At 41.2% G+C, this 21,366-nt stretch overlaps 1 protein-coding gene across 2 annotated transcripts in view; it reads left to right on the top strand.

The window, feature by feature from the left end:
* Positions 1 to 21,366, top strand: part of APBA2 (amyloid beta precursor protein binding family A member 2) — a 656,749-nt gene that overhangs the window by 543,474 nt on the left and 91,909 nt on the right. For both annotated transcript variants that reach the window (XM_073618863.1, XM_073618862.1), the window contains 2 exons: positions 15,091 to 15,270; positions 15,352 to 15,564. In XM_073618863.1, the coding sequence (XP_073474964.1) occupies positions 15,091 to 15,270; positions 15,352 to 15,564 (393 nt within the window). The remainder of the gene's footprint in view (positions 1 to 15,090; positions 15,271 to 15,351; positions 15,565 to 21,366) is intronic.

The following is a 21,366-nucleotide window of genomic DNA, read 5'->3' as shown; positions in this document are numbered from 1 at the left end:
AGGGGGGCTCCGCTGGGGAGATCAGATGTAAGGGGGGCTCAGCTGGGGGCACCTGATGCAAGGACAGACTCTGCTGGGACATCTGACGCAAGGACGGACGGCTGGTGGCAGGCGACGTGGCTAGTGACACGCTCAGGGATCCCACTGATTCTGCATTATGGTGAGTTGAATGATTTCATTTTATATTACAATGTAATAATAGAAATAATGCACTTCAATCATCCTGACACCATAACAACCATGGTGCCGGGATGATTGAAGTGCTAACACCAGGTGTTTGGAGTATCTTTATCTGCTGATTGTTAAACTTTCTAGAATACACATATTTTTATTGTGTAGGATCTGGGGCTGCTGTCCCGTCATTTCCCTCTCCCCCTCTAATCCCTCTCCCCCTCTCCCCCTCTCTCCCTCTCCTTCCCTCATTCATCTCAGGCTCTAACCACACCCTCTTGAGCCACACCCATTTAAGCCACGCGTAAACTACGCCCATTTTTGCGTGCCACACTTGTATATTTTTCCTAAGCCACGCCTGCAAACGAATGCCCCGCCTCCTGATTATTGTACGGCTCCGCCTACAGCCACAAAAGTGTCCCACATTTTTTTTTTACATTTTTTTCTTACAATGTTGGCAACTATGCCCTTGTAATCTCAAATATTCACCCTATTAATAGAGATTTCCCAAAATTGTAATGACCTAGCATGTCTAAAGCCCTACTCTTCTTCATACCATAGGGTTCTTGCATACCTCCTCAGGTTGTGTAGATACTACCTGTTGCCATAGGTACTTGGCCAAACATAAGATTTGCATTGTAATCTTCTGTCAAGGAAAATGTCCCTATCCAATGGTGGCAGAAATCTTGTTGTAGACTAAAGTAAAAGCTGCTAGAGAGCACTATGGAGAGAGGGTATATGGCCAATGATACTAATGGTATTTTTTTGTATTATTATGGTATTATATAAAAATAAAAATATAAATATAAGTATTAGGAACAATATTTCTGTAATTATTGTACATGGAAACCAACAGGATAGCACTTTGTTTTGATGGCAATTTGTGTATTGTGGGAATTTATATTTAAATGTATTATGCCATTATAATAAAAGCAAGTACTTAGAAACAGGCTAACTTGATCAAAGTCACACGTGTAATCAGTGCACTTGCTCTTTTATCACCCTGGAAACTGCTTTCACAGGTTAACATCTCTCAATACTAAGACCTTTGGAGTGAAATTGGGAAAGCCATAGTCTGCGGAAGCCAGGGCAGCCATGACTGCTGTATCAGGTCCTACTAGTCACCAAATGATTTGTATTTTGTTAGTCCTCTGTATTATTAGATTTTCAACAATAATATCCACAAATTGTCCATAATTGTTAACTGTCTGTGTTTGTCATTGTCAAATTCAACTGGCAGGGATCAAAGCATTTATTAAATGTTTTCCTTCACGGCTAGTTTTACACTGCTAAACAGGAAATTAAAAATGTAGGACTTGAATTAGGGCTGTTGTACATGGCAATATATTAGGCGGACGGCTGTACAGAGTAAAATATGATTGTTGGTTTGGCTCCTGGAAACCACAGCTGCAGCTGATTTTTGGCTGTAGACATACATTTAAAAAAATGCAGCTCATGGTTATGTGTGCGTAAACACTGGCACTTGCTTTTACACATGCACATGTACAGGTATATTTTTTAAAACTAACAATTTTACAATGTGAACAATATGCCTTATACGTACATGTGTAAACATGAGTTCTGGGATTTATATACACATAGCTGCATGCAGAATTTTTTATAATGTACACTACTGTGCAAAAGTTTTAGGCAGGCGTGAACAAAATGTCTGTAATTTAAGAATGCTTTCAGTAATAGAAGTGTTATTAGTTTATTTTATCAATTAACAAAATGGAAAGTAAATGAACAGAAGAGAAATCCAAATCAAAAATCAATATTTGGTGTGACCACCCTTTGCTTTCAAAACAGCATTAATTCTTCTAGGTACACCTGCACACAGTTTTTTAACCACTTCAGTACCAGGCACTTACCCCCCTTCCAAGCCAATTTTCAGCTTCCTGCGCTGTCGCTGTTTAAATGACAATTGCGCGGTCATGCTACACTGTACCCAAACAGAATTTTTATGATTTTTGTTCCCACAAATAGAGCTTTCTTTTGGTGTATTTGATCACCTCTGCGGTTTTTATTTTTTGCTAAACAAATAAAAAAAGACCGAAAATTTTGAAAAAAATAAAAGTTTTGCTTTTGTTTTTGTTATAAAATTTTGTAAATAAGTAAGTTTTCTCCTTCAATGATGGGGACTGATAAGGCGGCACTGACGGGCACTTATAAGGCGGCACCGATGAGGTGGCACCAATAAGCGGGCACTGACGGGCACCGACGATGGGCACTGATATGCGGCACTGATGGGCACTGGTAGGCGGCACTGATGGGCATTGATAGACGGCACTGATGGGCACTCATGGGTGGCACTGGTGGACACTGATAGGCACTGATAGGTGACACTGATGGGCACTGAAAGGCTGCAAAGATGGGTACCTTTGGGTGGCACTGATAGGTGGCACTGCTGGGCACTGATGGGCACTTCTGGGCACTGATGGGCATTGATACGTGGCACTAATGGGCACTGATACGTGGCACTGATATGCGGCACTGATAGGCATCCCTGGTGGCACTTGCAGTGGTAGGCATTGTGAGTGGGCACTGATTGGCAGATGCCTGGGCATTGATTGGCAGCTGCGTTGGCACAGATTTGCATTTCCCTGGTGGTTTAGGGGGACATACCTGGTGGTCCAGTGTGGATGGCCATCCTGATGGTCCTGGGCGGCATGATGGAGGTCCTGGGTGGCATGATGGTGGTCCTGGGTGGGATCTGAGGGGGGCTGCGCTGCTAAACAATCAGCACAGACTCCCCCTGTCAGGAGAGCAGGCAATTGGCTCTCCTCTACTTGCGTCTGTCAGACGCGAGTGAGTAAAAGCCGATTAATGGCTCTTCCTGGGTACATTGTGATCAGCCATGATTGGACATGGCTGATCACGTGGTAAAGAGCCTCCGAAGGAGGCTTTTTACCGAGATTGGTGTTGTGGTGTGTCAGACTGACACACCGCACCACCGATCGCCGCGATGCGCGCCCCCACGGGGGCGCGTGGCTGTTATCCTGCAGGACGTCATATGACGCCCAGTCAGGATAACGCAACCACCATCTGGCCATCATTTTGCTATAGGCCGGGCAGGAAGTAGTTAAAGAATGTGGCAGGTAGGTTGTTCCAAACATCTTGGAATAACTAACCACAGATCTTCTGTTGATGTTGGCTGCCTCAGATCCTTCTGTCTCTTCATGTAATCCCAGGCAGACGTGATGTTGTTGAGATCAGGGCTCTGTGGGGGCCAAACCATCACTTCCAGGACACTTTGTTCTTCTTTACACTGAAGATAGTTCTTATTGACATTGGCTGTATGTTTGGGGTCATTTTTCTGCTGCAGACCAAATTTGGGGCAAATTACACACCTCTTTGATGGTATGGCATGATGGGTAAGTATCTGCCTGTATTTCTCAGCATTAAGGACACCTTTGATTCTGAAAAAATCTTCAACTCCATTTGCAGAAATGTAGCTTCAAACTTGCACGGATCCTCCAACATGCTTCTTTGTTGCCTGCAGACACTCCATATTGTACTGCTCTCCAGCCCTTTGGCAAACAAACTGCCTCCTTCTTCAGACAAATATTTCAGATTTTGACTTACTGGTCCAGAGCACCGGCTGCCTTTTTTCTACACACCACTTTTTATGTTTTTGTGCATAGTCGAGTTACTTATCGTTGTTTCCACATTGGTGGTATGGCTTTTTGGCTGCAATTCTTCCATTAAGACCACTTATTGCTAGACCTCCCTAGACAGTGTGGGTGGCACCAGTGTGGGTGGGACCATTTGCTGGTGCCACCCACACTGCCTTGTTTTTTATCTACTCTCAGCGCTGTATTTTAGCTTCACAAATGTGAGTGTTTTATTTTAATAAATGGGCTGTAAAGCATCCTTTATACAGTATTATGCTATGTGCTTTTGCATCCTTTTTTATACATGCTGTGGATATCTGACCGGATTTACTTCTGCCATATACAACCCCTACAAGTATCCTGGTCATCTTTACCACATTTCCAGAGATCCTCATCTATACAAGCCCTATTGGCACAGTAGGTGTACGCCTGTCTGTGTCCAATTGTTCTGGTAAGCCCCCCATTTTTCCATATGGTGGTGGATCTGCTATCAACACTACAGTATCATCTTTCCATACTCTGGTTTTCCTCACCGCATCTCTAGAGATTCTATTTACACAAGCCTTATTGGCACAGCTGGTGTACACCCGTCTGTGTCCAATCACTTTGGTAAGCCCCCCACTTTCCTACACGGTGGTGGATCTGCTAGCAACACTACGTTATATTTCTCTACACTTTTTCCGGTGTTTATATACACCCCAATGAACGATTTATAAACTCGCTATTTTCTATTTTGATGTACATACATCTAAGTGGACATTTTTTGGACTTTACTTTCAATCAGTGTGCCAATTTGATTAATTGTTCAATCATTAACAACCCTTGTCTTTATGTATATTAAGAACTACAGACAATCATCATATATCTTCCAGCGCTGCACTTTTATATAATTTTCTACTTTGCTTTGCACAGGTTTAGATCACTTGTTTGTGTCAGCTGCTTAAAGTTTCTCTTTTTTTTGACAGCGCAGTATTTTACACATATTTTCTATGTTGTGAAATCTTTGCCTGGAGGAGACCTTGCTGATGCAGTATTACTACCTTGTGTCTTGTTGCTGTGCTCAATGTTGCCATGGCATATGACCTGTGACATAAAAATGTCTTCCACAATCTCACCTTAGTAGCAGAGTTTGGCTGTTCCCCATCCAGTTTTAAGCCTCCTACACAGCTGTTTCTGTTTCAGATAATGACTGTGTTTCAACCTATATATGAAATTGATGATCATTAGCAACTGCTTGATATAATTGATTAATCATACACCTGACTCTAATACTACTAAATTCCTGACTTTGTGCAAGTGTACAGTGTGCAAGTGTGAGAATTGGTGCTGGTTTAAAGCCAAAGGGTAGTCACACCAAATATTGATTTGATTTAGATTTTCCTCCTGTTCATCCACTTTGCATTTTGTAAATTGATAAAAATTAAATGTTTAATTTTGAAAGCATTCCTACTTTACAGCATTTCTTCACACCTGCCTAAAACTTTTGCATAGTACTGTATTTCTATGGGAAAAAATACACAGCGGTTGTAGCTCCTGGGAGCAAAATGATAAATGTATTTTACTATGTACGGCCGTACGCCTAATATATGGCTGTGTGCAAGAACCTTAGACATCAATATTTCAACATAACCAGTTCTTAAATAACTGTACATAGACAGACAACAAAACAAGGGTCCTTTGAAACCGCAGGACAGTTGTGTGGTCACTTTAACGCTTTATAATTTCAGGAAAAATTCATCATTGTTTACATTCTAGTTCTGTGCATATACATGTATATACATAGTACGTGGTTCTATGTAGCATGTAAACAATGTGTAGATATTCCTGTGTCACTAATGATGTGTGAGATCCTAAAAACTGATCAGTCAGAGATTACTAAAAGCTTTTCATGTCGAAAATATGATACATACACTGGAGATTGGTATGCATACTCTGTACATTGTATTAACAAACAATGGGCTCCATTCACAAAGTGGTATCTACTGCTTTAAGATCTACTGTAAAATACCTTTTAGGGTTTTCAATTTTTTTGCAATTCACAAAAAACCCCCCCAAAAAAACACAACTATACTACTACAGAAGCTATTTTATGCAGTGATGTGGTATTTTAGCAGTGAAACCTAGCGGTATTTTAATGCCGGTGGTCGCGTGCGTCCTTAACAACCAGTAAATAACTGGTTGTTAAGGAGGCGGCAGCTGCCACCTCCTTAACAACCAGCTAACATGAAACTGTTCCCTTAATTATCGCATGCCTGGACCACTACTTATTTAACTCATGAATTTATGTATTTATTTCCTTTAGTGAATTGACTTTAACTCTGTTTTATGCAGTATTTACCAAGTGTTTTTGGTTTTCGAGATAAATACCGCATAAAGGGATAGTGAATTGACATTTTCAACATCGCATGTGATATTTGGGAAAAATGTGTCAGATCAGCTAATAACCACATGCCATCTGTTTTAGTGAATGGAGCCCAGTATGATGAATACGAATAAGTCTCAGGTTTGGTGAAATTATCCCTCTTATTTATGTTTCATATATACACATAAAAATACACACACATACTAAAATAAATACTATGAATGCATGGATACTTGGGGTCTATTTTTAAATGTTTCTACCCAAGATTAACACATTTTACTAATAAAGAATCCTAGTTGAATGTATGAATCTTGTGTTTTGTTATAAATTATAATTTTTTATCCCATAGCAGGCAATATTTAAGTTTAGTTGACATTAAAAGTAAAAGGGCCTGATTATTATGAATGTATTTTTCTTTGTGGCCTGAGGAGTCTTCTGTATGGAAACCTTACTTGACTAGTACAGGCGAATCATTTCAAAACATGATCACTAAAAAAGTGAGTGAAGGCTGCCATCCAGTGGATATAAATATCAGTTTCTTCTCTCTTTTTTTTTTTTTTGGGGATAGTATAACATAACAAATCTTTACATTAGGCACCTGTGTTCTGTTTCCATCTTTATCTTTACTGGAGCAAAGCTGCAGAAGAATCTTTTCCAAAGATCAGTTGATTTTTTTAGACTGCTTCACATTGATCTTTTTCCTTCTATGGCACTTTGTATTCCCCTCTGAATTATTATAAAGTGGGAAAAAAAAAAAACAATCAGCACCAAGAAGTCTGTGGAAGTGAAATGTCAGATTTCATGGTCCCTCTAGCATAGTGAGTAGAAGAAATAAGAACCTGAAATGCATCATAGATCAATGTGAATACAGCCATGAAGATCAGTTCTATGTATATAATAGTCTTACATGACTCTTTACTCCAAACATTTCCCCTGCGATTAGATCATTCCTTATAAGATAAATACATACTAAGCACTCCACGGTCATTAACTTTTAGATACTTGTTTTTCTGTTTAATATATTTACAGTGAACAAGTATTAATTTTAATATGTAATTTAAGGGAATCTGACAACTAGTTTTATAGTTATCTAATTTGTGAAGCTATTCTTGGTAGCTGATATTGCCTGACTTGTATTCTGCATGTTTATTTTAGGCCAGTAAAGCTCTCATTCAGCATACCTTTTTAAACACGCACACAATCCTTTTATTTTTTACTTTTTGGAGACTATTTATTGTTGTATTTGTTTATTTCTGGCACAATTATACATCATTACAGAAGAACACAGTACACATAATCACTTGGACTTTCACATTTATTTTTATTTTTGTATTTTTTATATTGTTTTATATTTTTTCACAATAACATTGTATGTTTAGTTTTGCTCATAAGAGGGATTGCATGTAATCTTTGTAGCAGCGCAAACACGCACTTTTTTTTCAGTCTCATTCAGCATCATTGTGATACAGTAAAGGTAGCTTCCCTAGAGCTAGTATTGTTATTATTATACAGGATTTATATAGCGCCAACAGTTTACGCAGCACTTTACAACATAAGGGCAGACAGTATAATTAAAATACAGTTTAATACAGTAGGAATCAGAGAGCCATGCTCGTTAATATGCAGCTTTTGAGTCACAGCTTCCATCAAAGGCTTCCCAAATAAATGTTTAAAGTGATTTTTGCATTGCAATCATTTCAATAAACTAAAAGACCCCTGCTGGTTTCTGTTCTGTAGATACTAAATCTTACTATGCCCTTTTTCAAACTAACTTCTTAATGGGAAGGTCTTTATTATAATCGCACAGTACATGTTTAATAAGAAAACTTAGAACCTCCAAATTCTTTTACATGTACATAGGAAGAGAGTATCTTACAAGCATTTAAATGCTATTTCAGAGGACGCAAGTAGTTTGACTTCAAGCTCTCTTCAGGCTTCTTAGAAAAGCAATAAGCTAGTCACACGATTGGGGGTTTAGGATATCTGGGAAGTCCTGTTCATAGAGTTAGGATGCTAGGGCTAGAAGGAAGAGAAAGAACAATCTTTAGACAAGTAGCATGTCAACACAGGTCTTTTTCCCCCTCTTATTTCTCTGTAGGTGGGCAAGTCCAAAATGCTACAAAGTCCATCACCACGTAACGACAAGTCACCACTTTCTGCAACATTGTAATGTTAGTCAAGGGCAGTAAAATGATGTGTCCTTTTGGGGGTCGGGGCCATGACCGCACGTCTCACCGGAAGTGGGTTAAATGAGACAAGCAGTGCTGGGCCAGAAAGGAGGTTTATTTTTTTTTTACAGAAAGTGTACCAGAGAGTATATTTACATGGGGACAGTGCTGGAGTGCAATGAGTTGATAATTGCAGCAAGAGCTACTTATTTTTTTAAGAAAGCGAGCAATTTAAAACATGATTTTAAATCTAATCTATAGTTTCACTTTAAGCTTAATGGCACATTTACTTTATAGAAAAGCTCTATCATTCTATAAGTAAGGTAATTGATGTACTTTAAAGTTGTCTATACTTGTAAAAGTATTCATACCCCTTGAAATTTTCCACATTTTGTCATGTTATGCCGCGTACACACGGTCGGACTTTCTATCCTACTTGGTCCGGCACACTTTCCGACGGACTTTGTCCGCCAGGTGCGCCGGACTTTAAAACGGACGGACTTGCCCACACACGCCCGGACTTTCCGGCGGAGTTCCGGCAGACTTTCAGAATGAACGGACTTGCCCACACACGGACAAGTCCGTTCATTTTGAACGTGACTCAGGTGCGACGGGACTAGAAAAGGATGTCAATCTTGCCGCTTTTATCGGCGAGATTGACACCTTGCGAGCCCCGTCGCGGGGCATACCAGGCCCTTAGGTCTGGTATGGATTATAAAGGGAACCCCCTACGCCGAAAAAACGGCGTGGGGTCCTCCCTAAAATCCATACCAGACCCCGATCCGAGCACGCAGCCTGGCCGGTCAGGAAAGGGGGTGGGGACGAGCGAGCGCCCCCCCCCTCCTGAACCGTACCAGGCCACATGCCCTCAACATGGGGGGTGGGTGCTTTGGGGGAGGGGGGCCGCCCTGCGGGCCCCCCCCCACCCCAAAGCACCTTGTCCCCATGTTGATGAGGACAAGGGCCTCTTCCCGACAACCCTGGCCGTTGGTTGTCGGGGTCTGCGGGCGGGGGCTTATCGGAATCTGGGAGCCCCCTTTAATAAGGGGGCCCCCAGATCCCGGCCCCCCACCCTATGTGAATGAGTATGGGGTACATGGTACCCCTACCCATTCACCTAGGGAAAAAGTGTAAGTAATAAAACACACTACACAGGTTTTTAAAATATTTTATTAAACAGCTCCGGGGGGGGATCTTCCTCTGGCTTCAGGGGTCTTCTTCCGGCTTCGGGGGTCCCTCCGCTTCATCTTCTCCCGGCGTCCGGTTGGTTCTTCTCCGCTCTCTTCTCTCCAGTTCTTCGGCCGGCTCCTCTGCTGTCTTCAGGTAGCTCTCTTGCCAGCAGAGGTCCGGACTTCTTGTCTTCTTCTCTTCTCCAGATGTTGACACGACGCTCTCTCCGGCTGGACTGCTCTCCGAGGGCTGCGTTGTGACTTATATAGGCGGAGACCCCGCCCCCTTTTGATGTCACAGTCCCTGGGCATGCTGGGACTGTGACGTTTTAGGGGGCGTGGTCAACATCACCCAGTGACCACGCCCCCTAAAACGTCACAGTCCCAGCATGCCCAGGGACTGTGACATCAAAAGGGGGCGGGGTCTCCGCCTATATAAGTCACAACGCAGCCCTCGGAGAGCAGTCCAGCCGGAGAGAGCGTCCGTCGGACCAGCATACACACGAGCGGGCTTTCCGTCGGACCAGCACACACACGAGCGGACTTTCCGCCCGAAACTGAGTCCGGCGGAAAGATTTAAAACTTTCTTCAAATCTAGGTCCGGCGGGCTTTTGGGAAAAAGTCCGCCGGAAAAGTCCGCCGGCGCCCACACACGGGCGGATTGTCCGGCACACTCTGGTCCGCCGGACCAAGTATGCCGGAAAGTCCGACCGTGTGTACGCGTCATTACAACCAAAAACATAAATGTATTTTATTGGGATTTTATGAGATAGACCTACACAAAGTGGCACATAATTGTGAAGTGGAAGGAAAATGATAAATGGTTTTCCCATTTTTTTACAAATTAACCACTTAACAACCGGCCCATAGCCAAATGACGGCTACAGGGCGGTTGTTTAACTCTGGGAGGACGTCCAGGGACGTCCTCCCAGAATTCTGCTCTCGCGCGCCCCCTAGTGCGCGCACTCGAGAGCATCCGTGATCTGCGGACCCGGCGCATCACAGATCCCGGTAAATGGCCGCTGATCGCGGCCGTTTACCATGTGATCGCTCCGTCAAATGACGGAGCGATCACATGTAAACAAACCAGCGTCATCTGATGACGCCGGTTCTTCTCCTCCCCCTCTCCTCCGCGGATGGATGGATGGCTGCAGCGTTGTGGGCTGCATCTGTAGTGCCCACAGCGCTGCACAGAGACATCCATCCATCCATCCATCCATGCTCAGCCATCCCTACTACTCTGCATGCCCTGCAATGCTGTGCAATACTCTGCAATTCCCTCTGCAATACCCCGCAATACTCTGCCATACCCTGCAGTACCCCGCAATACTCTGCCATACCCTGCAATACCCCGCAATACTCTGCCATACCCCGCAATACTCTGCCATACCCTGCAATACCTCGCAATACTCTGCCATACCCTGCAATACCCCAAAATACTCTGCCATACCCCGCAATACTCTGCCATACCCTGGAATACCCTGCAATACTCTGCCATACCCTGGAATACCCCGCAATACTCTGCCATACCCCGCAATACTCTGCCATACCCTGGAATACCCCACAATACTCTGCCATACCCTGGAATACCCCACAATACTCTGCCATACCCTGCAATACCCCGCAATACTCTGCTATACCCTGGAATACCCCACAATACTCTGCCATACCCTGCAATACCCCGAAATACTCTGCCATACCCTGCAATACCCTGAAATACCCCGCAATACTCTGCCATACCCCGCAATACTCTGCCATACCCCGCAATACTCTGCCATACCCCGCAATACTTTGCCATACCCTGCGATACTCTGCCATACCCCGCAATACTCTGCCATACCCTGCAATACCCCGCAATACTCTGCCATACCCTGGAATACCCCGCAATACTCTGCCATACCCTGCAATACCCCGCAATACTCTGCCATACCCTGGAATACCCCGCAATACTCTGCCATACCCTGCAATACCCTGAAATACCCTGAAATATCCCGCAATACCCAGCCATACTCTGCAATACTCAGTGATACCCAGCCATACTCTGCCATACCCAGCCATGCTTTGCAATACCCCATAAAAATCTGCAATACTCTGCCATAACCCGCAATACTCTGCCATACCCAGCCATACTCTGCCATACCCAGCCATACTCTGCAATACTCGGTGATACCCAGCCATACTCTGCAATACCCAGCCATACTCTGCAATACTCGGTGATACCCAGCCATACTCTGCAATACTCGGTGATACCCAGCCATACTCTGCAATACTCAGTGATACCCAGCCATACTCTGCAATACTCGGTGATACCCAGCCATACTCTGCCATACCCAGTCATACTCGGCGATACTCTGCAATACCCAGCCATGCTCAGCCGTACCCAGCCTCTGTATGTGGCCAGGCTGTGGAAGTCTCACACATGTGGTATCGCCGTACTCAGGAATAGTAGGAGAATCTATTTTGGGGGGTCATTTTTGGTATATACATGCTATGTGTTAGAAATATTGTATAAATGGACAACTTTGTGTTAAAAAAAAAAAAAGCGTTTTAACCACTTCCCGCCTTCCGTCATACGACGTCCTTGACTTTGTGCGGGGATATCTGAATGATGGGTGCAGCTACAGGCATCATTCAGATATCATCTTTTTCAGCCGGCGATTCCCTACACCATAAGAATGATCGTAGCGGCTGTTACACTGCTTGATCGTTCTTACGGGAGGCGAGAGGGGACGCCCCCCCTCCCGCCGCCCTCCGGTGCTTCTACCGACTCACCGCTATGATCGAAGCCAGGATCTTTTTTTTTTTTTTTTTTTTTTATTTCAGGAACAGCCTAGAGGTGAGATGTGGGGTCTTATTGACCCCATATCTCACTGTAAAGAGGACCTGTCATGCCATATTCCTGTTACAAGGGATGTTTACATTCCTTGTAATAGGAATAAAAGTGATCAAAAAATTTTTTTTTTTGGAAAAAAGTGTCAAACTAAAATAAATAAAGTAAAATGAACAATAAAAAAAAATAAAAATTTTTTAAAGCGCCCCTGTCCGTGTGCTCGCATGCAGAAGCGAACGCATACGTAAGTCCCGCCCACATATGAAAACGGTGTTCAAACCACACATGTGAGGTATCGCTGCGATCGGTAGAGCGAGAGCAATAATTTTGGCCCTAGACCTCCTCTGTAACTCAAAATTTGTAACCAGTAAAAAATTTTAAAGCGTCGCCTATGGGGATTTTTAAGTGGTGAAGTTTGGCGCCATTCCACAAGCGTGTGCAATTTTGAAAGGTGACATGTTAGGTATCTATTAACTCGGCGTAACTTCATCTTTCATATTATGCAAAAACATTGGGCTAACCTTACTGTTTTGTTTTTTTTTAAAGCAAAAAACATTTTTTTTTCCAAAAAAAACACGTTCCAAAAATTGCTGCGCAAATATCGTGCGAGATAAAAAGTTGCAATGACCGCTATTGTATTCTCTAGGGTCTTTGCTAAAAAACATATATAATGTTTTGGGGTTCTATGGAATTTTCTAGCAAATAAATGATGATTTTTACATGTAGGAGAGAAATGTCAGAATTGGCCTGGGTGCTCCAGAACGCCTGAAGGTGCTCCCCTGCATGTTGGGCCTCTGTATGTGGCCACGCTGTGTAAAAGTCTCACACATGTGGTATCACCATACTCGGGAGTAATAGCAGAATGTGTTTTGGGGTGTAATTTGTGGTATGCATATGCTGTGTGTGAGAAATAACCTGCTAATATGACAATTTTGTGAAAAAAAAAAACGAAAAAAAAAAAACTTGATTTTGCAAAGAATTGTGGGAAAAAATGACAACTTCAAAAAACTCATCATGCATCTTTCTAAATACCTTGAAATGTCTTCTTTCCAAAAAGGGGTCATTTGGGGGGTATTTGTACTTTTCTGGCATGTTAGGGTCTCAAGAACTGAGATAGGCCGTCAGTACTTCAGGTGTGATCAATTTTCAGATATTGGTACCATAGCTTGTGGACGCTATAACTTTCACAAAGACCAAATAATATACACAAATTTGGGTTATTTTTACCAAAGATATGTAGCGGTATGAATTTTGGCCAAAATATATGAAGAAAAATTACTAATTTTCAAAATTTTATAACAGAAACGAAGAAAAATTTATTTTTTTACAGATTTTTCGGTCTTTTTTCTTTTATAGCGCAAAAAATAAAGAACCCAGCGGTGATTAAATACCACCAAAAGAAAGCTCTATTTGTGTGAAAAAAAGGACAAAAAATTCATATAGATACAGTGTTGCATGACTGAGTAATTGTCATTCAAAATGTGAGAGCACCAAAAGCTGAAAATTGGTCTGGTTATTAAGGGGGTTTAAGTGCCCAGTGGTCAAGTGGTTAATATGTGAAAAGTGTGGCATGCATTTGTATTCAGCCCCCTTTACTCTGATACCCCTAACTAAAATCTAGTGGAACCAATTGCCTTCAGAAGTCTCCTAATTAGTAAATAGAGTCCATCTTTGTATAATTTTATCTCAGTATAAATACAGATGTTCTGTGAGGCCCTCCAAGGTTTGTTAGAGAACCTTAGCGAACAAACAGCATCATGAAGGCCAAGGGACACACCAGACAGGTCAGGAACAAAGTTGTGGAGGAGTTTAAAACAGGGTTAGGTTATAAAAAAATATCCCAAGCTTTGAACATGTCATGGAGCACTGTTCAATCCATCATCCGAAAATGGAAAGAATATGGCACAACTGCAATCTTACCAAGACATGGACGTCCACCTAAACTGACAGGCCGGGCAAGGAGAGCATTAATCAGAGAAACAGCCAAGAGACCCATGGTAAGTCTGGAGGAGCTGCAGAGATCCACAGCTCAGGTGTGAGAATCTGTCCACAGGACAACTATTAGTCTTGTACTTCACAAATCTGGCAAGAAGAAAGTCATTGTTGAAAGAAAGCCATAAAAAGTCCCAATTGCAGTTTGCAAGAAGCCATGTGGGGGCCACAGCAAACATGTGGAAGAAGGTGCTCTTGTCAGATGAGACCAAAATTTAACTTTTTAGCCTAAAAGCAAAACCCTATGTGTGGCTGAAAACTCACACTGCACATCATCCTGAACACACCATCCCCACCGTGGGACATGGTGGTGGCAGCATCATGTTGTGGGGATGCTTTTCTTCAGCAAGGACAGGGTCAGAGTTGATGGGAAGATAGCTGGAGCCAAGTACAGGGCAATCTTAGAAGAAAACCTGTTAGAGTCTGGCAAAAATTCACTCTCTAGATGAGCAAAGCTGGTAGAGAAATACCCCAAAAGACTTGCTGCTTTAATTGCAGTGAAAGATGATTCTACAAAGTATTTTCACATATTTATCTGTAAAAAATGTTGAAAAGCATTTATCATTTTCCTTCCACTTCACAATTATGTGCCACTTTGTGTTGGGCTATCCCATAAAATCCCAATAAAATAGATTTACGTTTTTGGTTGTAACATGACAAAATGTCAAGGGGGTATGAATACTTTTTCAAGGCATTGTGTGTGTATATATATATATATATATATATATATATATATATATATATATCACCTGATTATAGTATAGCTTTTTTTTTCTAATTACAGGCACAGCTCATTGCTCAGTCAATTGGCCAAGCATTCAGTGTTGCTTACCAGGAATTTTTACGAGCCAATGGGATCAACCCTGAAGACCTGAGTCAAAAAGAATACAGTGATATTATCAATACTCAAGAAATGTATAATGATGACCTCATACACTTCTCCAATTCTGAGAACTGCAAAGAGGTAATATGATATCACTATATTTCTGATTATATTTATGTGCATATTTTTGTTAGCTTATTCTTATTATCTATGTATTAACAGCTGCAGGTGGAAAAGCTCAAGGGAGAAATATTGGGAGTGGTTATTGTGGAATCAGGATGGGGTTCAATACTACCCACTGTTATTCTGGCCAACATGATGAATGGAGGACCAGCTGCTCGGTCTGGGAAACTCAGCATTGGTGACCAGATCATGTCCATAAATGGAACAAGCTTGGTTGGTCTTCCTCTAGCAACATGCCAAGGTATTATTAAGGTAAGTTATATATTTGTTCAAAATGAGTGAATGTGCAAGTACATCTAAAAAGCTTGAAGACAGAAGAGGAATGGAAATGCCTTTGTGCTTTTTTTTGTTTTTAATTCACCAATTTGAATAGTAGCAATAGAATAAAGAATTACACATCACATAAAAAGTATTCATCATACACAATGATGATAGAAATTAGACATCTGGCAATTAAACACACACCTGATCATATAGCTGTTTATAATTAATACTTGTGTATAGTACAATAAACATAAAGGGCCCTTTCACACTGAGGCGGGGGCGGCGTCGGCGGTAAAGCACCGCTATTGTAAGCGGCGCTTTACCGTCGGTATTCGGCTGCTAGCGGGGCGGTTTTACCCCCCGCTAGTGGCCGAGAAAGGGTTAAAAACCACCGTAAAGAGCCTCTGCAGAGTCGCTTTGCCGGCGGTATAGCCGCGCCGTCCATTGATTTCAATGGGCAGGAGCGGTAAAGGAGCGGTATATACTCCGCTCCTTCACCGCTCCGAAGATGCTGCTGGCAGGACTTTTTTTACCGTTCTGCTAGTGCACCGCTCCAGTGTGAAAGCCCTCGGGGCTTTCACACTGGAATCAAAGCAGCGGCACTTTCGGGTCAGTTTGCAGGCGCTATTTTTAGCGCAATAGAAGACTCAAGCAATGTTGGTTTTACTGCAGGTGAAACAGATTTTAATAGTACTGACATTTAGAAAGAGTAACAAATACAAGGAAGAGGGGGGACTGACACTTAGGGGTGTATTATTAAAAAAATAATAATAATTGTAGATCCATTCATTCTGTGAATCTTCCATTCTGAATGCATTCTGTGCAAAAGGAGGCAAAAACAAATGTCATTAGACTATTTTTTTCCAAGGTGAATACAGAAGAGTGAACCAGGAAAATACCACATTATGGTCACTAGATGAAGCTGGTGATCATTGTAAATATATATTTCTTATGATCTTTAGCCATGGTGTGGTATTTTCCTGATTCACTCTCTTCTGTATGAATTAAGCACATTCAACCTGGAGAGAAAATAGCCCAATAACATTTGTTTTGCCCCATTTGCACAGAATAAATAGACATACAAGCTGTGTATTGAACACTGTAGGTAGGTTGGGGTATACAAGGGACTTCTGAAAAAGAGTGCCTGTGGAGTACTGGCTGCAGCCACTTAATGAGAGTCTAGCACTTAGCAATTTTTATTGTGACATTCCACTGTATGACTTCCTGCATTCAAGTGTCCAAAGAAAAAAGTTCTTAATTCCAAAAGCTCCTAATCTGAGTCACACGATGATTTCCTCTCCCCTCTAGATTACGCAGCTGCTTTGGGATTCAACTTGCTTTAAGTGGCCATAGTACAGGACTATTCCCACACATAGCCATTACAGGACTTTTGTCTGATCTTTTTCCTTCCATCCATGCCCCTTTTTCCTCCGCTGGCTCGAGCCCCCGGGGGGTTGGTGTTAGTCTACCCTAAACTCAGCAATTGCTAGAAATTCCATCTTTAGTGGTGGGTTAGGCTGACACCAATTTACCTGGCGTCCGGCCGTTTTTGTTTAATTCTTGTTACATGTTGTTCTGTCCCCCCTTTCTGTGGTTGTTCTTGATCAGCCCATTGTGGTTTGTCACCAACCTGAGCCAGGGCTAGTTTGTCATTGGTCTCATCGATTTACTTCCATGTTTTTTATATATACCAATAAATTATATTTTGATACTAGAACATTGGTGTTTTCTACATTTCGGTTAGCCCCATCCTTTTCTGTCCCCGCCTGTTTGGGATACTTTTTGCTATAGTTTTCCGGGGCTGAATCACAGTCACCACCTAATTTGGTATAAAGTCTATACATGGTCATTCAAGCCTCTTGTCTTCATATATATGGTTCTGACTGGGGCAGTGACAGCGGCAGTAATTTTGACATGCAAGAGACTGCTAGGTATAGGATCCCCTAAGTATGAACATCATGAATGGGGGGGGGCGCAGTTTGGCATCTTTGTCATGGGTATTCGATGACCTTGTCCCGGCACTGCTGCAGGAAGCTGAAATGGAGAGTCTGCTTATTACAAGCAACAAGAGTTGTTTTTCCTTCAAACATAACACCTGTTTTGTCTTGTAGGAATATAGTATTTAAAAGTTAATAAATATTATCTTGGTTCCCGAAAGAAATGACTTTGCAATGACACAAATATTCAAATTAGTGTTTTTGTTCAAATATGTTCCATATTGGAGAATGCAATAAATTATAGTCTTCCATACTTTTGTTTCATCTGCCCTTGTTTCAAAGGAAAAGTACAAAGTTGATTTGAACACTGATAAGTCCCCTGTATTATCTGCAAGAAGATAAATATTGTTCGTGTACGCTTGGAAACATGAAGTAAGCTTAAGTGAGTGTAGTTTGATCTTTATTTAAAGGTCGTGACGGTCATAGAGAAAATTGCAAGCTACAGAATAATATTTACAAAATGTATTCAAATTGTTATCCAAGGAAAAAAAATCTAAAAAAGCGATTATGCTTTTAACATATTTAACTCCCCATGAGTGAAAAACAGTTAAAGCGGTAATAAACCCCAAACCAAAAATGTTATATATTGCAGCTTACCAATCCTTAAATGTGGTGACTGTATTAGTTTTTAAGGCTTTATTTGGACAGTGGAGTCTGTTTACTCCCGGCTGCCCATAGAGCAGGGTGAGGTCTGTCAGTGTTCGCTCTGCACAGACCTGTCCTCCACCTGCTCTGCTTCGATCAGCAGGGGATCAGCTCACAGAAAGGGCCCAAAGAGTTTAATGGGACAATGTGACAGTTTCAACTAGAGCGATCAAAATAAATGTAAACACTTCAGCCCCATTTTTTTTGCTAGAAAATTACTTAGAACCCTCAAACATTATATGTTTTTTTCTAACACCCTAGAGAATAAAATGGCGGTTGTTGCAATACTTTCTATCACCCTATTTTTGCGCAGCGGTCTTACAAGTGCACTTTTTTTGAAAAAAATACAATTTTTTGAATAAAAAAATAAGACAACAGTAAAGTTAGCCCAATTTTTTTTTATATTGTGAAAGATAATGTGATAATTGATACCTAACATGTCACAATTTAAAATTGTGCCCGCTTGTGGAATGGCAACAAACTTTTGCCCTTTAAAATCTCCATAGGCGAAGTTTAAACATTTTTTCAGGTTACTAGTTTTAAGTTACAGAGGAGGTCTAGGGCTAGAATTATTGCTCTCGCTCTAAGGATCGCGGCAATACCTCACATGTGTGGTTTGAACCTTGTTTTCATATGCGGGTGCTACTTACGTAAGCGTTCGCTTCTGCTTTTTTATTATTTATTTTACTTTTCGTTTTTTTATTTTGACACAGTTTAAAAAAAAAAAATGGTTGACTTTTATTACTATTACAAGTAATGTAAACATCCCTTGTAATAGAAAAAAAAAGCATGACAGAACCTCTTAAATATGAGATACGGGGTCAAAAAGATCTCAGATCTCATATTTACACTAAAATGCAATAAAAAATAAATAAATACATAAATAATTGAAAAAAATAAATACAATTTCTCCTTTAAGAGCTATGGGTGGAAGTGATGTATGTATGACGTGTTTGTTATTGAAAAAAAAAAAAAATGAACCTTTACATCACCAGGTGAAAAAAAATAGAAAAAAACTTACATTAGAAAATGTATACAGCCACAACTAAGATATGGGAAGCTGCAATATATATATATATATATATATATATATATATATATATATATATATATATATATATTATATTATATATACCCTCACCTCACCATATACCCTCATAATGTCACCTTTGTGACATGGTGCATTATCTTGCTGGAAGTAGCCATCAGAAGAATTTAAACAATGCTCAATTGAATGCTTAAAGGAGCCCAAAATGTGCCAAGAAAATATCCCCCACACCATTACACCACCGCCACCAGCCTGAACCGTTTATACAAGGCAGGATGGATCCATGCTTTCGTGTTGTTTACACCAAATTCTGAACCTACCATCTGAATGTCGCAGCTGAAATCAACGTCTTTCAAATCTTCGATTGTCCAATTTTGAGCCTGTGCGAATTGTAGCCTCAGTTTCTTGTTCTTTGCTGACAGGAGTGGCACCCGGTGTGGTCTTCTGCTGCTAAAACCCATCTGCTTCAAAGTTCGATGTGTTGTGCATTCAGGGATGGTATTCTGCATACCTTGGTTGTGATATGTGGTTATTTAAGTTACTTTTGCCTTTCTATCATCTCGAACAAAGCCTGCCATTCTCCTCTAAACTCTGTGATCAAGGCATTTTCGTCCACACAACTAAAGTAAACCACTGAACTGGTAATGCTTTCCAGCAACAGCTGCTACTATGGTGAAGCTTGGAGGTCCACGCTATTTACCTTAGCCTGAGTACTCTGCAGCAGCCACATTTCCTCACCATTTCCTAAATATGTCTGCTCTTGAAGCTTATATTGCAACTGTATTAATTCAGTAGAAAGGTAATATTCAAATACCTTATTGTTGAGATTCTGCAGTAGGTTTAATCAGTACTGAGGAAGCAAAAACAACATCATATCACCCAGATGCTGCTTAGAAAAATGTGTTTGCCCAAATACGGACACTTGTCACAGATGCCACAGAGAGACTACCGTTTGGGGGCTGTGTCAAACGCCTTTTGTTTGCATCAGACAGGTTTTTCATACCCATACAAGTCTATGGGAATACAAAACCTGCTGGAAAAAGGTCAAATGCAGATCAGGAGAAGGTCTACTGCAAGGGAGATGCATCTCAAACTGATGTCCTACTGATGTCATCGACACAAGCCCAAAGCCCTTAAGGAGTTGGAGAGCAACATATCTGAGTCTTATGCAAAGGTGTGCCAGTGAATTATAAACTGTGCATAACACCTCCCTATATAGAAGAGCTGTATAAAATACTGTATGCCGAAGAATTACAGTTGTATATCTGGAGTTTCCAAAAGGAAAGTCAAAAGTCAAATAAGACTTGTAGATATTTGTGGCCAAAGCTTAAAAATATATCAAACACCTTCAGCACCTTACAAACACCAAGTATGGGGTTGGTAGCATTACGCAGTGGGTCTGCTTCACATCCATGAAACTACTTGTCACAACAAGGAAATCTGTTGAAAAAATCTTTTTTTTTTCAGTCTACTGGAGTGTGCAAAGCTGGTTCATACTTGCCTTTGATTTAAAGCTGAAAAATATTGTGAGGTGAGGATTATATATTAATAGAAACTGTATATTCCATTTTTTGTTGCATCTTTCCTAAGATTTTCTTCTAGCGTAAAAAAGGCACAATGAAAAAGCTGATTTTGAGCTGATTTTGAGCTCATTGCTTAATAAATTAAGTTTTCATTTTATCAGTGCAAGATTTGGATTTGTTATTTTATAAAATTAATCAAGGTCATTTGAAAATCGATGATCTCCAGCAGATGTATTAAAGTGGTTGTAAACCTCAGGCATGAAATATGAACAAAGCATATACCTCTATAGTGTGTATTTGTCTCAGTTAAGAGCACCAAGTGTAATTTCTGTCTGCTGCTTCGTTCCTCTGCTATCTGCTATCTGACAAGTTTTCCTGACATCAAGAGAAAAAAGGTGACAGGGGAGGAAGCTCCAGCTGATTGACAGCCTCAGCTCAGATCCTGTGTGTTGTGTGGAAAAGGGTGTGTCCCTTGCCTCCATTCAGCTCTCAGAGCACTCATCACTGAGCTCTGCAGAGTGTAACTTCAGTTCTCCCCCAACTTTTTTCTGACATCTCAGAAAAGCCTTATAAATGA

This window comes from Aquarana catesbeiana, linkage group LG03 (assembly GCF_042186555.1).
Source record: "Aquarana catesbeiana isolate 2022-GZ linkage group LG03, ASM4218655v1, whole genome shotgun sequence".
NCBI lineage: Eukaryota > Metazoa > Chordata > Amphibia > Anura > Ranidae > Aquarana > Aquarana catesbeiana.
Note: the sequence above shows the minus strand (reverse complement) of the source record. Positions and strands in the feature narration are given on the sequence as shown.